The sequence below is a fragment of the Myiozetetes cayanensis genome, unplaced genomic scaffold (genome assembly GCF_022539395.1).
Source record: "Myiozetetes cayanensis isolate MyiCay16 unplaced genomic scaffold, myiCay2020 scf7, whole genome shotgun sequence".
NCBI lineage: Eukaryota > Metazoa > Chordata > Aves > Passeriformes > Tyrannidae > Myiozetetes > Myiozetetes cayanensis.
In genome coordinates, this window is record NW_026087964.1 from 5,040,140 (window position 1) to 5,054,436 (window position 14,297).

General features: G+C 41.9%; 1 protein-coding gene across 2 annotated transcripts; it reads left to right on the forward strand.

The window, feature by feature from the left end:
* The first annotated feature begins 3,076 nt into the window (after nucleotides 1–3,076).
* LOC126651692 (neuropeptide-like protein C4orf48 homolog) lies at nucleotides 3,077–13,277 on the forward strand. 2 transcript variants are annotated; one of them, XM_050337826.1, is made up of 4 exons: nucleotides 3,077–3,295; nucleotides 5,656–5,798; nucleotides 7,588–7,676; nucleotides 12,580–13,277. In XM_050337826.1, the coding sequence occupies exons 2-4, from the start codon at nucleotides 5,675–5,677 to the stop codon at nucleotides 12,649–12,651; spliced, it is 285 nt and encodes a 94-aa protein (XP_050193783.1). In that variant the 5' UTR covers nucleotides 3,077–3,295; nucleotides 5,656–5,674; the 3' UTR covers nucleotides 12,652–13,277. The 2 variants fall into 2 exon arrangements, with proteins under 2 accessions (XP_050193783.1, XP_050193784.1); XM_050337827.1 differs by lacking the exon at nucleotides 3,077–3,295 and adding an exon at nucleotides 3,421–3,559.
* Nucleotides 13,278–14,297: the final 1,020 nt, after the last annotated feature.

A 14,297-nucleotide genomic window follows, 5' to 3' on the forward strand; every position in this document is an offset into this window, starting at 1 on the left:
CTGTGAGAAAACATAAAAGTGTCTGTTGGAGAAATGACAGAATCTGTTATCTTTAGTGAGGGAAGAAACTTTTCTGCTGTGACAGAGTATTAGATTTAAGAACCAAGGAGAGACCAAGCAGTGAAGAGGCTTAGAGGTAAAGGCTTGAGCTTTTCTCCCAATCCCACAGAAATATTTATAGTATCAAAACATGTGCTATCAAGATGAAAAAATGAAATCTCAGTAACAGTGCTTTGATGTTTTTTAGCTGGTGGGAATTATGAAAAAAAAATCCATTGTTCTCAACTTCATTATAGAAAAGAAGCTGTAAATTCTTTCTGCTTTCCTCATAAATGATCCCCCAGGGCAACTGGGGAGCCAGAATATTCCAGCTTTCACCCAAATGTCACTTTTCACGCTCATCCCACGGATTCCTCATAACCACCACTGCAACTTGGGGCTGATGGTGATTCCAACTTGGTGATTCCAACCAGTGGAATCACCACTAAAGGCTGTTGTACAGGTGCTATGTAGTCCCAATTGTGGTGTGTACTTCCAGTGTTCAGGTGCCCTTGGGCTAGCATCTGTATGACCCATGCTTTGTGCTTGAGGGAAATAAGAGAAGGAAAGATTTTTTGGGGGGTTGTAGTATTCTGTTGGGGATGCACTTCAATATCTTTACCATGAAAGCTGCTCCCACTCTGCTGTTCCGTGAACAGAGTGTGTAATATATTTTTACTCTGTTAAGCTTAGTTTAAAAAGGAAATAATTCTGAAGCAGAAATCCAGAAATTATCAATTTGAAAATTATCCAGATAATAATTTTCAAACAATTTTTCTAATAAAAATGTCAACATTTTCAAAAATTCAGACATTTCAAAATAAAACTTTTCAGTGTGCCCTGGCAACCAGGAGGGCCAACAGTGTCCGGAGGGGCATAAGGCAAAGCATCCCCGGCCAGTTGAGGGAGAGGATTGTCCCACTCTGCTCTGTACTGGGGCAGCCTCACCTTGAATATTTGTGCAGTTTTGGGAACCACAATATAAGAAGGATATAAAACTATTAGAGATTGTCCAAAGGAGAGCCATGAGGATGGTGAAGGGCCTGGAGGGGAAGCCGTATGGGGAGGAGCTGAGGGCACTTGGCTTTTGTAGCCTGGAGAAGAGGAGACTGAGGGGAGACTTCACTGCAATCTTCAACAACCTCACGAGGGGAAGTGAAGGGGCAGGCACTGATCTCTTCTCTGTGGTGACCAGTGACAGGACCTGAGAGAATGGCCTGAAGCTGTGTCAGGGGAGGTTTAGTTTCAGTATCAGGAGAAGGTTCTTCACCCAGAGGATGGGAGGGCACTTGGAACAGGCTCCCCAGGGAAGTGGTCAGAGCACCAAGCCTGACAGAGCTCAAGGAGTGTTTGGACAATGCTCTCAGGAACATGGAGGGAATTCCAGGGTTGTCCTGCACAGGTCCAGGAGATGGACTTAGATGATCCTTGTGGGTCTCTTCCAACTCAGGACATTCTATGATTGTATGAAAAATATCCTAAAATGGGGTCTCTAACTCTTCTGTGGAAGACCTCCTCCTTGGTGAACTGACACTTTCCAACAGGGGAAATTTTAACTTCAGTGAACAGAAAAAAACAGTGCTTAATGTAGTGCAGAGTGGAGAAAAGTGAATAAAAAGGAAATGTGTTTAAAACACTAAAATAGAAGTTGTTCCTTGCAGGATAAGTTTATTTAAGACAAGGCTAAAGAAAGGACATTGTGGTACCTGGTATGAGGTGCTTAGAGCAAGCAATTTGGCATCTGAGAATGGCAGAAATGGATTTTTATAATTTTAATTAATGATTAGAAGGCTATTGCACAGTTCTAGAAGAATGAATCCATGATAACACCCAAGCTACCAGAGCTGGCTGCTTGGTGTTACTGTTGTGATAGAGAAAGGACAGGATTCAGGAAAACAGGGTAAGATTTACTGGGAATGATCATGTTAAGAAAAGACATATCTATATATCTCTCTCTCTATATATATCTATATATATAGACAAAGGGGTGTGCATGTTTGGGGGGGGGTGTCTACATGAATATCTATGTTATTTATCCGGAAGAGAGGCCAAGGTGTGAGATTAGAAGGCAGAGAATGATCATGAATAGAGTTCTGCATTTGCAATTTGTGTATAGGCAGATACTAAATCAGACCAAATCCTGTATGGTTTTCTCTGGAAGAGCAATGCTAAATCTTGTTTTCCCAAAAGAACAGTCTCTAAAAATTATTTTACACTGCCTTCTGTTTTTTAGTGATGTATAAGGATACCAGTACTATAATTAATTCCCTCTTGACTCTGCTCATGGATGCTGTAACTTCGTATAGCAGCATGGTTACACACTGAACAACCTGGAATTTTAGCTTCTTACTTAACTTGGATTAATGGGAGCAAACCATTCCTTTAGGGCTGTACAGGAGAGACAGGTTATAGAGCATGTTGAAAAGAACAGTGTTAGCCAGCAATTCAGTCATAATTCTGCGAAGGAGTTTCTGCTCATGAAAGAAAAAAGGTTGTGTGCCTGACCTGCCTGGACATGGACTGCCCCCAGCTTTCACTGTGATAGCACTGAAGATTGAGTCCCCACTGAACCAGGTAAAGCAAACACAGTGCACAGTCCCTTTGAAGTCCTGTGCATGCTCCTCAGTGCCAGCCCTCAGCTGGGATCATTCTCTCTGTAACAAGAACTGCTAGTGTCTAATTTGTGATGGGAAATGTGGTGGGTTTTTTTGGGAGGTGGGGTAGTTGATGCAACCTCTGAACTTAGCTTTGCTTAGACAAAAGCACTTTTATAATCTGCACTCCATTATGTTTTTGCATTCAGCCCAAGTGCCGTCAGTGTCGTCCTGGAGCACAGCTCATGGGGCATTGAAAGGGGAACAGAGGTGCAGGCTGGAAAACAGGGGTGAATTTTACTCTGAATTCAGACTCAAGTTCCCACTTAAAGTGCCTGCACTCCTGCATGTGCTCCTAACAACCCTGGGACTGGAATCACAGAAATTCCCAGGAAAGCAGGCGGGAGTGCTTAAGAGCCCTGTAACTCAGAACCATTCAAATGACAGACAGTGCACTGAACAATTCCTGAGTGCAATCCCATGCTTTGTCCTCATTTCGCATAAAGCAGGTGTAGCTTGTCATGGTTGTTTTCAGGCTCTAGGGAAGCAAGTTGCTTGAATCAGACACGACATCCAGCTGCGCAGACTTGAGGAAAACCATTCACCAGACTTCAGCAGAGATGGATCAAATGGCTTGGCTTTAAAAACCTTACCCAGAGCAGGTAAGTCGCTGCTGGATCTTGCATGTCAAACCAGAAACATCCTTCCCCAGACCTGGGAGACACAGCCTGTGCCTCTTTAAATCTGCACTGTGTGCTGCAGTGCTCTGCATTGTTGCCATGGCAGAAATCTCCCCATAGTAATAACCTCTTTCAGGGAAGGTTAAAAAGAGACAGTGCACATGCTCAGAAATGCTGCACTTGTTCTCTTAGCAGTTTGCAGCGGCCATTTCAAAGAAACCATCACAAAGACAAGAGAAAGATCAGGTACTGATATTTTTTCCTTTGTTAGAGGGGATGACTTTTCTCTTTCACAGAAGTCCCTGCACAGATCTGTCTCTGTTCCCAGTTGCACTGCAGAGAGAGACCACCCTTGAAGCCTGTCATGATTATTCCTTGCAGTTTCCCATGGAATAACTAAGAGGCAGGAGTTAGATGTGATTTAAGGTGATTGCTGCACTCAGGGAGCAATTGTTTTGCAGTGGGGCTCACATACAAAGCTGAGCTGACTGTGGGGTGGGTGATGTGTAACTAAAAAGTTTACCAGCATGTCTGCTTTGTCTTTTTGAACCTTTGTAGTACTCAGTCAACTATGAGAATAGCCTCTGCTCCTACTGTTCAGGAGGCTTCTTCATCAGGTACTTTCAAAAGAGGCTGGTATTATCCTAGTTTACTGTTACTTGGAGACACTCTGCTGCATCCTGTTGCAGACTTTGATTGTACTGGTTTTGATTGCAGATTGCCATTAATTAAAACATGAAACCCAAGCCACTTGTTATGATTTCAGTCACTCTATTTTAATGATTGTAGAAATAAGGAAAAAAAATCACATCAGATCTAAATAGTGGGTGGGATAGGAAACCCAGTTACGAGGTTATAGAAATTACATTACCAGATCTTTTTCTTTCTGTGGGCTCAAATACATCGGTGACTCTACACGTAGATGTTTGTCTCTTGCCTCTGAACCACTCCCTACTCTCGTATTTAGGCTGAGGTGCACAGGAAGGGGATGTGTATAATGCTGCTCCTTTCCTGGATGAATTGCTGGTTTGCACATGCTGCAAGTGTTTGTGCAGAATTTACAGCTCCAGATTAACTGTGTCTGAAAAGGTGGATTGCATGGATCGAAGAGCAAGCTTTTTCTGTTCTGTGTTTGTGGCAAGATGGGGAAAACCCTTTCCTTTCCTGCCTCCCTTCTACTGCCTTTCTAAATGTGAAATACAATCTGTTCTGGGGAGGGCTGTACTCTCACATGCAGTCCATGCAGATTTGGTGCTCTTACGCAACATCTTTTGCTTAGCATGCACCAGCTTAAAAATCAGAAAGAAGCAGAACGTTGTCCTGCTTTCCCACGTTTAGCTGAAGAGATTTTTCATGTGGATTTTATTGTATTGCCATAACTTAGTCTTATTTGATTCATTCTTTCTTCCATTTGAATGTACAGGAATGAAAGGTACCTAAGGACCTCCTCAGCAGTTTTTCAAGAATCCTTGAGGCTTGGATTGAAATATCTAATAGGCAGTTGCAGCTTGAGCCAGTCCCTCTTGATCTGAACAGTTTACCTGTCAGGTCAAGAAACTACTTAATTTGAAACCTGTATACTTATTAAAAAAGTTACCTCTGTGTGAAGGGGAGCTGTTGCTGAGACAGATTCTACCAGCTTCAGGGCATGGTGTGGTCTGGCTGTGGTGTTCAGGAACAAATGGATGGCTGCAAATAACAGTCTGAAGCCCAGATTAGGAAGGGAAACAGAAGGTCAAAGAGTTTTGATATGTTTACTGTGAGAAGTTCTACCTGTGAATTTGTGGAGGTTTAACAAAAGTCTTTATCTACTTTTATAAAGAAGTAAGTTTCTATAATCGGTGTGGTGTGTGATGCTAATGGTTATATTTAGTTATTATATTTTTTGAAAAAAATGGTGCATCAGTAAAGCAAGCCAGAGGGTTAAGACCTCATTTCTAGGTTCTGGTCTGTTCCAGCCACTTCTGTAATCCCTGCAGTTTTGGTCTCCAGGTCTAACAGTGAACCAGCTCTCCAGACCAGCTAGTCTAGGACTGTGTAGTTAGAAAAAAGTCACAGAGCAGGCGAAGTTGTTGGCATCTTGGCTTGCAAATGAAACCAAAAATTTCCAGGGACTTCTGATCTTGTCCTTCATGTCTAGAGATGTTCTTTCCCAATTGGGATTTATGTGCACTGCTGGAAAAGTACAGAAAACTTTTGTCCGTGCTCTAGATCTGCTATTTTGTTTTCTTTCAGAGGAAAACTGCCAATGCTTTAGCCATCAGGAACATAAAGTTCTGTGTAACAAAACCCTTGTATCCACGGTGTTCCTCACTAACTTGTTTATGTCTCTTGATGAACAGAGAAGCACCCACTCCCAAGATGCTGCCACCCTGCCTTCTGAGAAGAGCCATCCTTACAGTTCCTTTCATTTTTGTGGTTGTACTACTCTTCATGGAGCCTGTTAGAGCTGATCAAGAAGCAGGAACAGCCATACCAGCTGAAAGTATGTACCACCCTGCAGCCCTCCCGTAAAGCCCCTACTGTAGTTTCCATGTTGCAGGATTTCACATCACTGAAGCTTGTCCAAATAATTCAAACTATTTTGGACATGTCTTGTGTGTATTGTTTTAAAACCACAACTTGATAGCATACCAGTGCTGTTTTGCCCCTGCATCCAAGGCTCTCCAATACCTTATCCTTGTATTTTGCCTATTGCTGTCTTGCTTCTACCTGGAATCTGCCACTGTTCTGCACCTTTTCTTTTGTGTATCCCTTTCATGGTGTTTACCCTTTCTCTGTGAGGAATCACCTTGTTTGCTTTTTGGAGACATTATTGAGAACTTGCTCTTTTTCAACCAATGTTGGCTGTCCATTATATTTCATTCTTGAGAATGCTTGCTGTATTAAAGTAATTATTTTGATTTAAAAAATTCACAATGAAGATGCCTAGAAAACGTTTTTTAAACACCTAATCTTGTGGCCTTCAACCGCCTAATTCTCCTTTGCTGATTTATACTGAGTTTATTTTACATCATAAACATAATGGCAAGTCCTTGCATCAAGTTGTTGATGTGAAAGCTGCTAAAATTGTTGATGTGAAATCTTCTCTCCTTTTGTCTAGCGCAAATATAGTAACACTAAAGTTGGGTGATGGTACAACAATGAGAGAGCAGGCCTTTAATACCACTGAGTGTTTTTTTCTATCTCTTTTTCTCTTTTCTCATAGCCGGTTAAAGAATTTGGCAGGCGCCTTTCCTCCAGCAGCCAAAATTTCTGTTTGCTGGTTAGCACACATATCATGATCTGGAAGCTCATGCTCCAGTTTATTAGAGGCATGTAGTAATCAGCCCAACATCAAGTGTTTGCAAAGTGGGCTGACACTGCAGGATTTTCCAACATCAGTCTAGGTTTCATCCCTTCTTCTTTACCAGACCTCAGAGAGCAAACTAAACCTGCACTCAGAATTTCTCACTTGCACAGTATTTCCAGTGAGGTTGTCAGCGAGGCTCAGCCACTGAGAGGGAAATAAGAACATATGTACAGCCTGATGATTCAAAGACGTTTCATCATGTCTATATTTGTTCTGTCTCGGTACTGCTATCTGTTGGGGCACAGTTTTGTGTTACATGATGATCCACATGATGATGTGGCCTTCAGTCTGGGTGTCTGGATCTGGGAATACTCTCTCAAATCTGCAGTAAGTCCAGATTGCAGCAGTTCGGCTTATCAGCAATGCCCACTAATGACAGGGCATTTGTTTAGACTAAGATGTATCATATTCAAAGTTAGAGGCTAAGTGGTCTGTCTGTGATATTGCATACAGTTTTATTCCACTAGCTTTCTATTTAGAACTCAAGTTGGTGAGATTAGAAGATAAGATTTTCCAGGGAACAGGTTCATGGTTTCAGAGGTAATTTCTAAAAAATCTGAAGATAAGGTTGAAAATGTGCTTGAGGTTAGTGGAGCAAAATGAAAGACTCAAGTTACAGGGTTAGTGTTTTCATACTATGAACTGTGACAAGGAAGAGTGGAACAGCAATAAAGAAGGAAGAAGAATTTTAGTGCAAATTTGTTGAAGTATTATTTTGTCATTAAGAGACTTGGTGGACCATCCTGATGGACCATTTACAATAACCCAGATTGTTCAAGGGTACCTACATCAGTACAGACTCTGTGGATTCTTTTCTGTAGCTCTTTCTGATAGTCAAAATCATTGTTTAATCCTTCTAGTTAACTCTTTATGCCACATGGTCATGATTCTCTACTAAATGCTCTACAAAATGCTCTCCTAGGCCGTCCCTGTGTTGATTGCCATGCATTTGAGTTCATGCAGAGAGCCCTGCAGGATTTAAAGAAGACAGCATACAACCTAGACACACGGGTAAGAAAACATTAAATTTCTTCCTATTTACTTTTTTTTTAATATAGAAGAATGTGCTGTGGATAAAAGTAGATAAGGTGGATGGATTTTGCACAAACGCTCAGTGAATTTTGCTGTCCTGTCTTCTAAGGTGAGGCTGATTAATTACATTTCACCTCTCTCTGCAATAATCTGTGGAATTCTTCTGCCTGGGCGTTCCTGGACACCAGGAAGTACAGGAAAGAGTGAACTGACCATCCTCAGATCTCTATCCTTTGCTTTCCAAGTTACAGACATTAGTGCTGCTCTTCTCATTTCAAATGCTGAGCACACACCTTTGTTTTTATGTCAGGGGGAGTAAGGTGAAAGTATCATTTATATTTATTACCCAAAAGGAGGGAGCCAAACAAGTCTACTAAAATAAAATACTCCCCTGCACATGCTTTTACCCCTGGGGAGAGGCTAAGGGAGGAAACATCATCCGTAGATAGTTCTTACATTTCTCGGATTTCATAATGATGAAAAAACGCCACAAAGTAGAAGAGCATAGGGAATGAAACTTGTTTGGCTTGCAGTCAGTGTGCAGAATTTGCCAAGGTTGGTGTCTACCTTCTGTGAGGGAAGTGGAATCTTTCTCTTGCTGCTGCAACCTGCAATCTGTGCGTGGCTGTGTCCCAGCTGCTGTCAGATGGAGGTGTCTCAGGAGGGTGGCTTTGTCCCCACCTCTTGTGTACCCTTTAGCTGAAGTGCTATATCTACACTCTCGCACAGATTTCTCAACAGAAGGCACTCAAACTTTTCTGTTGTTCTAATCTATGGTCAAGGTTGTTCACAGTTCAAAGCCTGTGAACTGGGATGTTTGAAGAACAGTTTGAGGTAATTTCAAGCAGGGCCCTTGACATTTAGGTGAAAATGCAAGGGCAGGAGTGAAGATGCCTTGAATTGTGACATACTACAAAAAATAAACAAACATTCCAGCAGAACCAGATTGGTATGTAACACATTTACAGTTAAACAAAATCTGTTCACTAATTACAGGTCAAATATATTTTGGGCTTCATGAAGAAATCTTGCTAATGAATAGATCTTCTGAACACTGTATACAGCCCAAACAAGATGATCAGATTGTGCTGTAAAGTGGGTCTAGCACATCTTTTCCTTCTTTCACAAACCTTTGAACTTTTCACCAGAATTTCTTCATCTTGATTCAAAAATATCTCAACTCCAAAAATCTTCTCTGCCTGTCTGGCTATGGCAGTGACCTTTGTGAAGCCTTCAGATTGCAGACAAGAGAGAAACTTCATGAAACACAGGTATCCAAAGCAGGAGTAGCAATAAGAACCCCAAAGATAGCAACTCTATTTTAATACTTTTCAAAAAACAGAAGTAAAAGAAGGCAAAAGAGATAAAATGAGGCTAGAAAAAAAGTCACTTGAGATGAATGTCCTATTGACTTTCACAGTTGTAGATTTGACAGCAAGCCTGAAAATGTGGCTCCATTAGATATTCTCATCAAAACAAACCTCTCACTTTCTTATAACTTTAAAATCTGAGAAGCCGAATCCATATTGAGATCCTTCAGTTCCCCTGGACTAGGACAGGCCTATTCCAGTCAGTAAGCTAGAAATTCTGCCTACATCTTCAAAAGACGTGGAAACATTTAATAGTTGAGAACTTCTTGGAACAGCCTTCTAGGGTATTTTAATTCTTACTTTTATTATCCAACTGTGGCCCAATTTGATGCAAACTGAGAGTTTTAAGACCGTTCCTTGCAGCCACATAGATATTTCACATTTGACTATTTTAGTCTGTTTTGTTGCTTTGTAGGGCAAATATTTCTGTCCCTGAAAATACAATTCCCTTTGTTAATATTCCCACTGGATACACTAATTTTCTGAGAAACCCTCTTTTGTTTGCAGGCAAGATTGTTAGAAGATGACTAAGCAGCTTCTAACTGTGTTGGAGGGGTAAGGATTGCCAAAAGAGAGGAATTTCTCATTTAATTCCTCCTGCACATCTCACCCTGCAGTTCTGTACAGGGGAAATCATGTATTTATTTATTGCACAGCCCAAGAGCTTTCACACTTAATTTGGCCCTGTGTTGATCTGCATGGCGTGTCACAAAGCAAACTTGACCTCTAGCATAGGTCACACACCCCTTTATGGAGGTCACAGGCTGTATCTCCTTCCTTTTCCCAAAACTAGATGTGTTTGTAACCTAAACTGATGTGAAGATCCCTTACTAATTGTCAGGCTGGCTGGATTTTACTCATGCAGCAAGAGAAGGGTCACAGACCATCTCTGAGAGTCTGGCTTCTACCCATACATATACCAGACCTGTTTACCCCTCTGTGTAACTGTTTTCCACCCTTTTGTTGCTGCTGGCCCCTTGGAGCAGGCTGCAGGCTGGATTAGTTGTTTTGGCAATGTTTTCTGTGGATATCTGTGATTCAGCACTCAGCCAAAGGGCCGTATGTGGCAGGTGCAGCTCTGATCAGGAACTGGGGACAGGGCTCTTGTACTGCTGGGAGGAAGCTGCTGCCCTCACAGCCAGTCAGCCAGTTCACAGCCAGCTCCCCACAGCATCGAAGAGCTGCTCAAGACAGAGCCCAGCAGGGAGACGGACGTAAAACAAATCCTGGAAAACAAATCCAGTCCATGGGCTGCACAGGTCACTCTAAGTCTGCACTGTAGACACTTGTTTTCAAAACTCCAGCTCGTTTTTCAGAGCTAACCAGTGAACATGGCATTACAACTTTAAAAAGCTCAGGAACTGCAAGCTGGAACTTAACAGATTTTTTGTAGGTTCAGAATCTGGAACCTGTTTGACTTTTTTGGTGGGTTTGGTTTGGTATGGGTTCTTTCTTGTTTGTTTTAGTTTGATTGGTTGTTTTTATTTTGGTTTAGCTTTGTTTTATTTTTTTTTAAGCATGCCTTAACCTGCCAGGGATTAATAACAAATGTCTGTGAAAACAGTTTTGTGATCATGCTTTCAAAACTGTTAGCAAAGCTGTATTTAGTGCCATTCACTTTGTTCTTTATTGCTTTCTAAATTGTCAATGGTTATTGGAATGTTTAAAGCACATTAAGTTAGATGTGTCCCTGAAAATAAAAATAGAGGCTTGAAAATGTTATTAAAGTTATATAAGATGGTAAGCATCCTCGGGGCTTAGCTCCAAAGATGTTGGCATGCTGTCAACCTCCCTTATTCAAACCATTGCAAATGATGTCAAAGAGGTGGTTAGAAGGTGGTGATTGAGTGTCTTTTCAATGATTAGCAAAGCCTGATCAGATCTTTCCAGCTTTGCAGGGTAGCTGAAATGATCAAAAGTGATTCCTGATCTAATATAGAACCACAGGGCTGTGTCTAGTGATTTATCATCTGAGGAAAACCCCTGAGCAGCAGATAGCTTTTCCTGCACTAAGAAGGAAAGTGGAAAGCAGGATGCTTCAGCCCAGCTCTGCTCCAAGTGCCTTTAGCTGATGTGGGTCAATGGATAACACAGGTTTTAAAATACAGTCTTTTATCACATGACAACTCCATCTCATACAAAAATGACAAGTCAGGAAGATTAAGGATGGATTTGATTGGCATTTAGAGCTGGTAGTGTCCATAATGCCCTTTTTTTCTGGTGTAGCTGGTTACACCAGTAGGAAATAATGTGGGGAGTGGAATTCCCACAGCTACTGTGTCCCATGACAATAAGGAGGAAGTCCTCTCTTGGATCAGACTGGTTCTCAGATACAGCTTCAGCTCATGATAGACAAACTGAGGTGAAGATGTTGATGTCAAACATCTCTGTGCTCCATCATGCATCTACTGAAGCTACAAGTGCTCCAGACAGCCAGGAAAGTCAAAGTGTGTGTTCACTAGAGAGGAAGGATTCCCAAATTTCCTTATGCAGCCCTACTGTCCCTTCCCTGGTCCTCAGCCCTTTCTCACACAGGCAGGCTGAGAAGGTGCAGGCCTTTCTGGTCATACCCAGAAGTTCCCAGTCCACCCCAGTTGCTCCAGATACAATGATGTCCTGATATTGCTGAAGCTCAGTTCAACTGGGAGACCTCTCCTTTCGCCAGTTTGGGACCCCTTTCATTAAAGAAGCCAGGAGTCATCCCATATTTGAGCTGTGATGGCTGTAGGCCAGCTCAGCACCTCTCCTCTGTTTTAGGCACATCAGCAGGAACAACAGGGAAGCAGAAGAAGTTAAACCAGAAGTAAATCTCTTCACTGAGAGGGTGGTCAGTCACTGGAACAGGGTCCCAAGGGAAGTGGCCATGGCACCAAGCCTACCAGAGTTCAGGCTGCATGATGGACAGTGCTCTTAGTCATACCCTTTAGTTTTAGGTAGTCCTGTGAGGAGCAGGGAGTTGGACTTGATGATCCTTATGGCTCCTTCTAACCTGAGATATTCTATAATTAAATTATACCTTGCTTTTTTTTTGTATAACTTTCAACAGTGAGTCCAGCCTGTAATATTCTAAATTTAATGTCTGAGTCCATTTCTAAGTAAAAGAAAATTTCTGACAGGTTTTTGGGATCTTTTTAAGCCTCTAATGAACGTCCAAGCTTATGCTCCAGTTTGTGCTGTTGAAGTAAGATTGTAAGAAAGAAAAGTAACCTTAAACAAAAATAACAGCACCTAAGCACATACTGAATGGACTAAGGTAAAAACATGAATGTGTACTGCACTGAATTTCTCCATGTCACAGAAGTATTGCCATGTTGGGATGCCAGTTAATCCCACAAAAGCTAAATTATTTTGCAGAGCAGTAAACAATAACTGATTTTTATCCCAAGCCTCATCTCATGCAATCAGTTTCAAACCTTAGAATAAAAGTAAAATAGACTTTTCTTTGGGACCTAATGAGTTTTACAGTGCTGAGACTTGTTTTTTGATGTTGCTTTTGTTCCCCTCTCTTATAGACAGAAACTCTGCTTCTTCAGGTGGAAAAGAGAAATCTGTGTGACTGTGTAGCTGCCAATCTACTGAACTGAATCCTGGAGGCCACCGAGGAGAGTCACCTGTTCAGCAGTTTTTAAAATGCAGCTGTATAAAATACAGCTTTATGGAATTCATGTTGCAAGCATGTATGCCCCAATGTACTGATGAAACTGGGGACCTGTGTCTTATGTATTTGTCTGTTCTGTATTTTTTTAAAAGAGTGCCCTCTTTTCCAGTAATGACTCAATTCAATAAATCTGTTACTTAATATTAGAGTGGGGGAAAATGTACCTGCTTTGATTTTTAAATCAGAGTTGGCCAAGTGTAACCCACAAGATAAATTTGGCCAACAGTGCTCTAGAGACACTTGCATCTGTTTTTTGTCTCCAATTTGAACAAGTCTCTGTGGCAACTTACTCAGTTATATTCAGACAGGACACTGTGGTCTCTGTAGGCTTTGCCTGTGTATTAAAGATGATGGAAGTCCTTTCTGTTTGTTGTCTGCACTGTGACCACCTTCAGGCATGTTGCAGTTCTGTCAGCTGTAATGAGGTGTGTGTCATGAGAAGTTATATGTGTGCTGTGCTTGCACCAAGCCAGTTTATATCTCAGTGCTGAGTTTTCTGTTATCCTGCATAAGAGTATTGTTTTCTTCCATTAAAGTGTTTAGTTTCTTCTCCTCCTTCCCTGGGCACTCCATTCTTAACCTAGTGTATCTCTAAATAGCTTTATCTTGGCAAGTCAAATGGATGGTGTACAAAAAGGAGAGTAAGGGTATGACTAGGCAGCCTTGCCAGTTCCAGCTGTACCAAATGCTGCCACCAGCAGCTGCTCAGCATCACACTGAAGGAAAGCTCCGTGCACTGCCAAGAAGTTCCTTCCTGAGAGTGTGCCTTATTTTACTTCAAGTGAAACACAGTGATTAGGACACGTGTTTGGTCCATTCTGTGATGTGCTGAACTCCAACTGTTTTGGTTTTTCCTTGTAGTTGCTTTTGAAAACTAATCTTTTTGTTTCAGGCATGAAGAAAGACTTGTATACCTGAAACCTGAGATAATTTTTATCCTCAACTCTACCCCTTTATTGTAAGATAGTGTCTACTCACAAATCTGAATCGGGTTGTAGATGCTTGGAGTTTGTCTGAATTGATTTATTAACTGTCTCAAACATTCCAACATTGAGCTGTGGGGTGCTAACTTGGCTTGGGAAGAGGATGGGACATCTGAAGACAAAAATCTCTTCATCTGAATTTGGAAGAAAGTGCCTGCCTGTCACCTGGCTTCTCTAATTAAACTGGTGTGACTTGGCTGGAAATGGACAAGAGAGGAAACACAACTACAGCTCTGCCAGTGCAGTTCTAGGTGTGGTAACAAACAGCTGGGGGAGTAGGGGAACACCACAGAGAGCCTGAGCGGCTCTCCCAAACCTGTCCAGGGCTTGGAAAGTGTGCAATTCCTGCACTCTGAGAAGTGCATCATGCTCTTTTGCTTGGGACCAGGACACAGGCCAGCACAGAAGCTGGAGAGGGGATTCTGATGTTATTTTTCCAAATTCCTTTAAGGAGCACCTTGCTGTGTGTTTGTCATTAAGTCCATTCACACAGCACTGGCACTGCTGATATTGGGCTGCTTGGCAAAACCAGAATCACTGCAAGCTTCACCTGCAGCTCCCCTCCCAGAGAGTGGGAAAGGGCAGCAGT